Consider the following 10,381-nt stretch of genomic DNA (forward strand, 5'->3'; position numbering starts at 1 on the left):
TTAGGTTAACTTAGTTAACCCTAATTTGTTTCTAAAAGAAGCCTAAGGCCCAAAAGCTGCATATAAAAAGACTGCAATCCTAATTTGGAACGGAGACAGAAGATTTTGTGTATTGTGAAGAACCGTAGCTCTGTAGTTATCTCTTGTGATCCAAGCAATTATCCTTGATGATTGCTTTGGAATAGGTTGTGTGTGTTTATTGTCACTCTAAGCTTTTAAGCACAAGTGTGTGTCTCTTGATTGAAGCTTTTAAGCAGATCAAGGTGTGTTTTTGAAGAGTGTCTTCTCTCTGTAATTGTTTATGTTTTCGTGTAATCACTGCTGTGATTGAGGGGGAGTGAGCGGAGATACTCAGGTCTAGGAATATGTTGGAATTGCATTGGGTAGGTTTTAAGTGAGGAGTTGTAAATGGGGGAGTTTAACTCCAAATTAATTCTACTTATATTGGATTCCCTCCCTGGCTTGGTAGCCCTCAGAGTAGGTTGTTTAAACCGAACTGGGTAAACAATTCTGTGTGTCCTTTATTGTTTTTATAATGTTCTGTTATAATTATCTGTGTTGTGTAATCGTGGATGTCATAACATTCAGTAAGACGTCGAGCGTGTGTTACTAGAATTTTCAATGGGTATCTAGTTTCTTCCTAATGGAATAATCTAAACCCCTAGTAGCCATCTCGACTAATTCATGTTCAAGGACTTATGTAAAGCATTTAGATTTTAATAACCTGAACGATTTAGGTAATCGTCTATAGACTCAGCAACCTTTCGCCTTACCCCTGTCAATTCCTTAAGGCTAATCTTCGACTGACCCATATAAAACTGTTCATGGAATAGTCTTTCCAATTGGATCCAGGAATGCAGGGATTGTGGAGGCAAGGTGGTAAACCAAGTAAAAGCATTCTTTGTTAAAGAACTTGGGAAATATTTCACTTTTTAAGTTTTCGTTATTGGATAAATCCCCCGCTTTACTTTGAAATCTAGCCACATGCTCAATTGTCGATTCACCGGTCTTGCCAGCGAATTTAGTGAAATTTAGGACTTTCCAACCTCTAGGTAACTTAGTTTTCCTAACATATTCCGATATTGGGGACAGGAAATTAGGCCTAAGGAGTCCTATGTTGAGACCATTTTGAACTAAGATTTGCTCTACTACATTTGAGATATTATCATGGCCAATTAATGGGTTCTGCTGGACGTTTCTAAGAACTTGGTCTACATTTTGGTGATGCTGCACCATTCTTAGAATGTTCTGGTCGATACGCTCCTCTTCGTCCCGATCTGGGACTTGTCGCTGGTTTTCTGGCCTAGCCCCATTTCCCGGTGTTTCTACCAGCCTTATATTTGACGCCTGTGGAGTGGGTCTAGGTGGAACTGGTGGGGTACCAAAGAAATCTGCTATTCTATCCATTTGACCAGCCAACATCTCATGAATTTGATTAGTATTATTTATCATGGGAGTAAAAATAGTCTCAATTTGTTGTGTTAGAGCATTCATCATGTCGTGATTGATTTTGTCTATCTGTTGCCTAATAGACAACATAGATGTTGTGTTCAACGAAGGTGATGCCTATGGAAAGTACCTTATCCCTGTCGGTCGATTGCAAGGATTTAAAGAGGTACTAGTAACCATCATATTATCAGTATAAGTCGACGGGTTAGTTATTAAACCTACCATCATCGATGTGGGCATACCATAAGGGGGAAAACCAGGCGGAGGAATGGTTCCTCCTGGGAATAGCGGTCTTGCTAGATTCATAGGCGACCGTGGTGGATTTACTGATGACGAAGCAATGGATGCCATCGAACTAGAGACAGTTGATGTCCCGACCGAAGACATAACCGTTGAATTCTGTGGAAGTGTACTAGTTAGGACAATATCCACATTATTTCTAAGGGGTCAGAAGCATTTGTATTATTATTAGACATTTCATTCAATTGTCTATCACTTATTAATCTCATTCATAATCGTAACATTGTTTTATCACCCCAGAGTAACGATCAAAATAATGATTTAGTAAGAATGAATATCAGCACCAAGGGTCCCATTGGGCGTGCCAATTTGTTTACCCTGAATTTTGGTAAAAAAAACCGCTAGTTTATTTTTAAAGGTTACTTTGCATGATCAACTAGTAAATCCAGGACTCTATTGTGCCATATTCCTTTCCTATCTTAGTTTGACTTGTATTTGATGCGTAAAAGACAAATTGTAAAGAAGAGGTTGTGCACAGGATTTAAAGCATGACAGAAAATAAAGGCATGTAAGGAAAATTGGCAGGAAATAAAGGCATTGTATGCTTCATCAGATTGGATGGGAGGATCTCCTTACCACCCGTACACCCACTTTCCGCAACCTGACTTTAGAATTTCTGAGTTCCCTCCGATATGAGCCTAGACTTGGATTAGGATTCAACAGAGGAAGAGTTTCATTCAGATTGTTTGGATTCACCTACCGCTTCACCACCCGCCAGCTGGCCGAGTTACTAGGATTTCCTAAAGGCATGGATGCCTTAATGGAAGTTGATGATGAGTACTTCCCTGATAACATAGTTGACTACTTTTGGAGTACCATATCAGGTAGAAACCAGAATGATCTACGAATCTCTTCAGAAATCCACAACCCCGCCATTAGGTATTTTCACAAGATACTAGCTTTCACTCTTTTAGGAAAACCTTTGTGTGATACCTCGGTGACTAAGGATGAGCTAGGCATTATGATGTGTGTTTTCCAAGCCAGACCAGTTATGGGAGTATCATTTATGCTTTCTAGGATGGCCACTCTGGCCCAAGATACCATTGGTCCTATCCTTGTAGGTGGTCTTGTCACTAAGATCGCCCGTGCCTTATCCTTGAGAGGCCCGCTTGCTAGATTGATTCCTTAAGGAGGATTCAAATCCATGGACATGGAGTTTTGTTTCAACAAGAGCCTGATTAGCAACTATGATTCTCCACCTTATCAGCTTCTTGTGAACTATGAGTCGGTTCATCATTTTGCCTTACCTTGCATTAGGTTCACAAGTGTTCACAAGAAAGAAAATTGGATATATGACTTGGAAGGACAAGGTGAAAATGATCTCGAGGAGGAAGAAAGTGATCCGATGACACCGACTGGCTACCATGACATTGATACTACACCTGATGAGGATGTGCCTATGGTTGACCATGCTGCTGCTATTGAGACCCTTCGGAACGATGTTGTTGTACTTCGTACCGATTTAGGGAGACTCCGAGGTGATTTCCACGGATTTATGGATTTGGTCACGGCAAAACTCGATAGTTTATATTAGCATTTTCAGTCCGTCCCAGCTCCAAAAAGTGGCTAATGGAAGATATTTAGTTTAGATTTCTAACCCTTATATTTTGACTATGAGGACATCGTCTAGTTTAAGTGTGGGGGAAGGAAATATTTAGTTAGGATTTCCCGAATTTAGTAGTTTATTTTTCAGTCTTTCTATTTTTAGCTAGTCAGTATTTTTATTTGTAGACAAATTATATTTTGAACGTTCTTTTTGGTTTTAATTAAAAGCAGAATTTTTTCCTTTATCCTGGTTTTTATTTCTCTGTTATATGTTCCCTCTGCCAAATTTATATTGTGTGTGTGCATTGTTAGAAATTAGTGTTTCTAATAAATATCTGCTAAGGATTGCTTTATTAGAAATAAATTGCACTGCTATTAGCTTTATCTGTTAAGCACAACATACATTTTCTGTCTGTTACCTATATTGCCGCACTGTTTTAAAATTCAACTGGTATAGGATAGAGTTATAATATGCTACTGATACTATTATGTGCACCCAATTATATACTTTGACTACTAGTCAAAGATATTTTTACCAATTAATGTTGGTCCAATAGAATCACATGCACCTTTTGGTCAAATTGGAATCTCTGCAAGCATGCAAGCACAACAGACCATGCAACCTATACAGTCTGCCTTCACGCATGCCTGAAGCATGCAATTGCCTCTGCCGTTCGGCAGAGTGGGCCTTGTGTCGGTCAGCAGGCCTAGAGGGATGTCGTTCGTCACTTTGCATTTAAATGCAGAACGCGTTTGCGTTTTCATTAATTCCAGTCTGTCCTATTTTTCAAACTTCCACCAGTTTCAATTTGCTCTTCATCTTCCTTCAACCTTACCATTTATTTCTTTCAACCATCCCATTCAATTTCTTTTGACTACTCATTCATTCACTCTCCTATATATACTTCACTGCAACAAAACCATAACCATTCGTTTTGTTTCCTCTGCAAAAATTTCTTTTTCATTCTCTCTGCAGAGAAATTGTTATGGCCAACCTCAACAACCAAAACGAAGCCGAGTTTCTTGGTGTCATTTTCCGGAACGGAGAAGCGGGAGAAATTCAATGCAACCGATACCGAAGTTTCTCTCAGAGAGGGGTGGTGGCATCAAGATTCGCCCATATCGAAAGCTTGCAAAGTATGGGGCTGTTCAAAAACGTTGTGCGAATATTGCTCAATAAAACGGGTTTATCATTTGTAAGCACACTAGACTTCCCCACATACGAGCCTTGGAGTTTCTAAGTTTGTTTATTTACAACACTCCCACCAACGCTTCTCACAATCTTATCGAAACCGCTACCTTCCGACTATTCAACCGTGAGTACACCATGAATCAAGAAAGCATAAGTGCTATTTTTCAGTTCACAAATGTTGAGGGAGTCAACTATAGAATTCCGCTCGAGCTTGACTGGCAGAGACCCTCAAATGATATTTGGCAACGAATGTCCGGTAACGAAAATGTCGCTCCCGACATGCGCTTGTCTTTGCAAATTCATAATCCGGCCATGCGTTACTTCCACCGCATTTTAGCAAATACTATTTTCGGAAGAACTAACAGCAACAAAGTCAATGGTAAGGAGTTATACTTCTTTTATTGTGCTTTTTCCAATCATCGGATCAATGCCAGCACTTTCCTTATGTCTCACATTCAAGCTCTCGTATCAAGAGAAGGAAGCACACCATTCTGTGTAGGATGGCTTGTCACTTGTATAGCTCGAGCGCTCGACATGAATGATAGGCTTGAAAATCTACCTTCTCTACCACCCATATTTATGGATATCAACAACTGCAGAGCTGGTCGCCTTATCAAACCAAGACCAGACGAAAGATTCAACCTCATGGTACGAAACAAGGAAGTTCGCAGTGTTATATTTCCAAACAGCGAGATCACCAAGATAGACCGCCAAAACAACTGGGTATATGACCTCGACGTGCCTGCTCCTAGTGAGAACATACCAAATGATCTGAATAATGCAGATAATGCATATGAGATTGAACAGGAGATGAATCAAGAAGAGCCCCAGCTTGATGAAAACCACCAACCCCATCCTGAAAATGTTGCTGGATCGTCTGGACATCAACCTTGTTAGACGCTGGCCTTAGGATCTAGAGGGGGGGGGGGTGAATAGATCGTTCACAGTTTTACGGATTTAAACGACTTTTCAGCGGAAGTGATTCTGAATCGACTCGCGTCTATTCCGAACCACTATCGAAACGATTATATATGTGTTTAAAAACCAGTCAAAGACTTGAGGTAAATGATAAGAGTATATGTTGCAGAATCAAAGCGTTGCTCTTATTGAAAATCAGATTAACTTTTTGTATGATGGACAATGTTTGCAATGCAGTAAGAGTGATAGAAACAAATATACAAACATTTGGTGATAATGATCAAATTGAAGGTAATTCAATGTGTGGTGGATTGTGATGTTTATGTAAGTTCTTAATTCACAATCTTAACACTCGAATTGTTGATCAATTTGCTATTATAACCAAATATGAACAGAATGTAAATGAAAAAGTAAAAGCGACAAGAACACGATATTTGTTTAGGCAGTTCGTCGATCGTCCTCGCTACGACTACGTCTGCCCCCAATTCCAAATTGAAATTGGGTAATCTTTCATTAATGTTGAAAGTAGTATATACAAAGAAGATAACAAAGCGATAAACGATAAACCAATTATGTCGATCCTTTGAATCTTCTTCCCCCTTAATCTTGAGCAAGATCAAGGTTATCCAAGAGCTTCACTTTGATTCCCTTCTGCAGTGTCTTGATTCCTTGAACTCCCCGTTCCTCAATCGTTACACTCAGCCGAATCCTCAATGAACGCCTCTTGATAAAAACCCCCAAGAACCACCCGTCGTGGAGGACAAAACCCGCAGATTTTATTCACCAACAAACCCCACAAACCTTCACCCATTAGGAATCTTCAATTCCGTTCCATGGACGTTATCGAACTCATCACTAACCCGCAACGCAAGAATGATTATGTGTAATTGTGTTGGAGATGATGAAGAACGAAGATGAGAAGCGTTTGTGTATCTTTCAGTCGTTGGTGTTGTCTTGAATAATTGAACCTTTGACAATATATATGATAGCTTAACAGTTGGAGATGAGAGAAACAGAATTTTTGGCATTCTTGATCAGTTAGGTCGACCTCTTGTAGTGCTTAGGTCGACCTAGCAGAGCTTGCAGATTTTTGCTCCCAGTTAGGTCGACCTGTTTAAGGAGTAGGTCGACCAGAATCCTCTTCAAATGCATTCTGGGGATATTTTCTCAGATTAGGTCGACCTAGTCGTTGTGTAGGTCGACCTAGCAGACTGGTATGTAAATTTCATCAATTTAGGTCGACCTAGATGATGTGTGAGTCGACCTAGCAGAAGTATGTGGATTTTTCTCCATTTTAGGTCGACCTGGGTTGACAGTAGGTCGACCTAACTGCTGGTTTTCTGCATTCTTCTTGATCTGCTTGTGTTGAGTCGACCTAAAGTATAATAGATCAACCTGTACTATCATGAGTGATCAATGCTTGCTTTTCTTTGAGTTTTCTGCTTCCGCCTTGTTGTTTGAATGCTTATTTGAGTTTGCCATAAATCAAAAACATCTTTGAGTGTAATCTTGTATTCACATGCTCCCCCTTTTTGATGATGGCAAATTATTAGTCGAAGCTTTGGTGGTAAGTGATAAAGACTCAACAAAGCTCCCCCGTACATCCAGCATCTATCTCTCAACAAGGCAATCTCTCAACACAGCTCCCCCGTACACTCAGCATCTATCTCCCCCTTTGTCAACATCAAAAAGAGATACAACGAAAATAGAAGAGTAACGAGAGAAACATAGATAAAATGCTATCATTCATAGAAAGGTAGCCAGTTATAGCATGAGAGTCAAATGAGCAAGAGCGATATATGTATGAAGTCACTATAAGCATGTTAATTGATAGCATATTATAGTATCAATAATATTTTTGGAAGTGAACAACAATAACGTTACCGCCTTCTCAACTTTAATGGCAGCCTTTAATCAATGTGGAATGACGCCTGGCTAGATGATGAACTACCTTTATGCTAAGAAAAATGTTAGCAAGAGAGAACATATATATATATATATAAAGTAAAGGAATAATATTAAGAGAGAACAAACGTAATTAGCCCAAATTAGAGATATCGAGTATCCCTAATTCCCTACGAATGTTGAAGTATTGCTCCGTTGCTAGAGGTTTGGTGAAGATGTCAGCTAGTTGCTTCTTGCTTTCTACATGTTCAAATGTAACGTCTCCTTTCTCTACATGATCTCGTAGAAAGTGATGTCTTATTTCAATATGCTTGGTACGTGAGTGTAAGACAGGATTTTTACTCAAGTTTATGGCACTTGTGTTATCGCACATGATAGGTATGCGATCAAGCTTAATACCAAAGTCAAGAAGTTGTTGCTTGAGCCATAATATTTGTGCACAGCAGCTTCCAGCAGCTACATATTCTGCCTCAGCAGTAGATAATGCAACCGATACTTGTTTCTTGCTATGCCAACTTATCAATGAATTTGAGAATAGATGACACGTTCCACTGGTGCTTTTTCTATCGGATTTGCAGCCAGCAAAATCTGAATCAGAGAATCCTACCAAATGACACTCATTTCCCTTTGGATACCATAGGCCATATGTAGTAGTTCCACGTAAGTATCGCAGAATTCTTTTGACAGCTTTCAAGTGAGATTCTTTTGGACAAGATTGATATCTTGCACACATACACACACTAAACATGATGTCTGGTCTTGAGGCAGTAAGATACAATAGTGAACCTATCATACCTCGGTATAATTTCACGTCAACCTCTTTACCTTTCTCATCTTTGTCTAGATTAGTATTTGTTGCCATAGGTGTGTCAATTTCTTTTGCTTCACTCATTCCAAATCTTTTGAGCAGCTCCGTACAGTATTTAGTTTGATTCACAAACGTTCCATGACTGAGTTGCTTGATTTGTAGGCCAAGGAAGAAATTTAGCTCACCCATGAGACTCATCTCAAATTCACTCTGCATAAGCTTAGAAAAATCTTTGACAAGTTTTGCATTAGTCGACCCAAATATAATGTCATCTACATAAATTTGGACTAAGAGAATATCTTTATCTTTTCTTTTAATAAAGAGAGTAGTGTCAACTTTACCCCTAGAGTACCCTTGACTAAGGAGAAATTTGCTCAAACGTTCGTACCAAGCCCGAAGGGCTTGTTTAAGACCGTATAGAGCACGTTTCAGCTTATAGACATGAGTTGGATACATGTAATTCTCAAAGCCGGGTGGCTGAGCAACATAGACTTCTTCATTTATATAGCCATTTAGAAAGGCACTTTTAACATCCATTTGGAATAGTTTGAAGTCTTTAGAACAAGCATAAGCAAGTAAGAGACGAATAGCTTTGAGACGTGCTACAGGAGCGTATGTCTCTTCATAATCAATACCTTCCTCTTGATTATAACCTTGGGCAACTAATCTAGCTTTGTTTCTAGTAATAACGCCGCTTTCATCAAGTTTGTTACGAAAAACCCATCTAGTGCCTATTACTTGATGATCTCCCGGATGAGGGACTAAGTCCCAAACATCATTCCGTTTAAATTGGTTTAATTCTTCTTGCATGGCCATTAGCCAATGCTCATCAAGTAATGCATCCTTAGCGTTTTTCGGCTCAACTTGTGAAACAAAAGCAAAATGATGACAGAATTTACTTATCTTTGAGCGTGTTGTAACGCCCCTTGAGATGTCTCCTATTATATTGTCAATTGGATGGTCTTTCACATTTGTCCAGGCCTTGGGAAGTTCTTCATTGTTTGAGATGCTTTCTTTTTCATTTTCATTGTGAGACTCATCTTTCTCTCTCTCAGCATCTTTCTTTACAATACTTTCATTCTCATCATCCTTATCCTTGACAATGTCTTCAGTGGATGGACCTACACTTCCTTTACCAAGTATGGCTCCCCGATTGTTATCTCCATAGGTGACATACCCCTTTTTCTTTGCTTGAAACTCAACGAAAAGAGATAGGTCTCCAGTCATGTGTCTTGAACATCCGCTATCAAGGAACCACAACCTTTCGGCAATGTCAAGACACTTTTCAGCTTTCTTTTTCTTGTTTTGATGAGCCATGAAACATAGGTTTGCTGATTCTTCTTCATCGCTTGATGAGCTTTCACTAGATGAATCACTTTCCCATGCTATGTAGGCTCTTTTAGATTTGTTATGACCTTTGCTTTGGTTCTTCTCCTTTTCTTTCTTAAGGTATGGACAATCCGATTTGTAGTGACCGGCTTTCCCACAATTGAAGCAAAGACCTTTGATTTTTCCCTTGTTGTCGTCATCTTGTTTGAACATGTTTGATTTCTTTCTATAGTTGATCAAGCCTTTGTCAGAATGTTTTGCTCCATTTTTCTTTAGATATTTGTTGTATCTTCGCACAAACAGTCCCATTTCCTCATCATCGGAGTCTTCGTCATCACTTGTGTCACTATCCTTTGGCTCTCGTTTTGAGGTCTTGGAGCTCGAAGCTTTTAGAGCTATTGACTTCTTCTCTACCTCTTTCTCCATGTTCTTTTCTTTCTTTGTCCTTTTCTCATGCATGTCAAGGCATTTAAGGTGTTGTTCATGTTCCTCTAGTTTACCAAATAGAGTTGTGATGTCTAAAGTGTTTAGATCATCTGCTTCCTTTATTGCTGTAACTTTAGGTTGCCATTCCCTGTTCAAACATCTTAAGATTTTGTTAGTAGCAACTGCATTGGAAACAGGTCTATCAAGAGAATTTAACCGATTTTTCAGATGAACGAATCTCTTCTGCATGTTTTCGATGGATTCACCATCTTCCATGTGGAAGAGTTCGAACTCTTGAGTTAACGTATTGATCCTAGCTAGTTTGACATCATCCGTTCCCTCGTGGGAAACTTGCAATGTGTCCCACATAGCTTTAGCGGATCTACAATGGGAAACGCGATAGTATTCATCAACTCCTAGAGCTGAGATTAGAATGTTTCTCGCTTTCCAATCGTATGCATATCTCTTTTCGTCTTCAGCATCCCAAGTATTTTCTGGTTTTGGAACAA

The 10,381-nt window shown here is 39.3% G+C and overlaps 1 protein-coding gene across 1 annotated transcript; it reads right to left on the reverse strand.

Moving 5' to 3' along the window:
- Window positions 1-822: 822 nt before the first annotated feature.
- Window positions 823-1,539, reverse strand: LOC131658588 (uncharacterized). The gene has a single exon (XM_058927866.1). It carries the CDS (start codon window positions 1,537-1,539, stop codon window positions 823-825), a length of 717 nt encoding a protein of 238 aa, XP_058783849.1.
- Window positions 1,540-10,381: the final 8,842 nt, after the last annotated feature.

This window comes from Vicia villosa, linkage group LG3 (assembly GCF_029867415.1).
Source record: "Vicia villosa cultivar HV-30 ecotype Madison, WI linkage group LG3, Vvil1.0, whole genome shotgun sequence".
Classification (NCBI taxonomy): Eukaryota; Viridiplantae; Streptophyta; class Magnoliopsida; order Fabales; family Fabaceae; genus Vicia; species Vicia villosa.

What these genes read in the sequence shown, in the direction of transcription:
- LOC131658588 (XM_058927866.1), bottom strand. Translation starts at nt 1,539, where the DNA reads ATGTTGTCTATTAGGCAACAGATAGACAAAATCAATCACGACATGATG.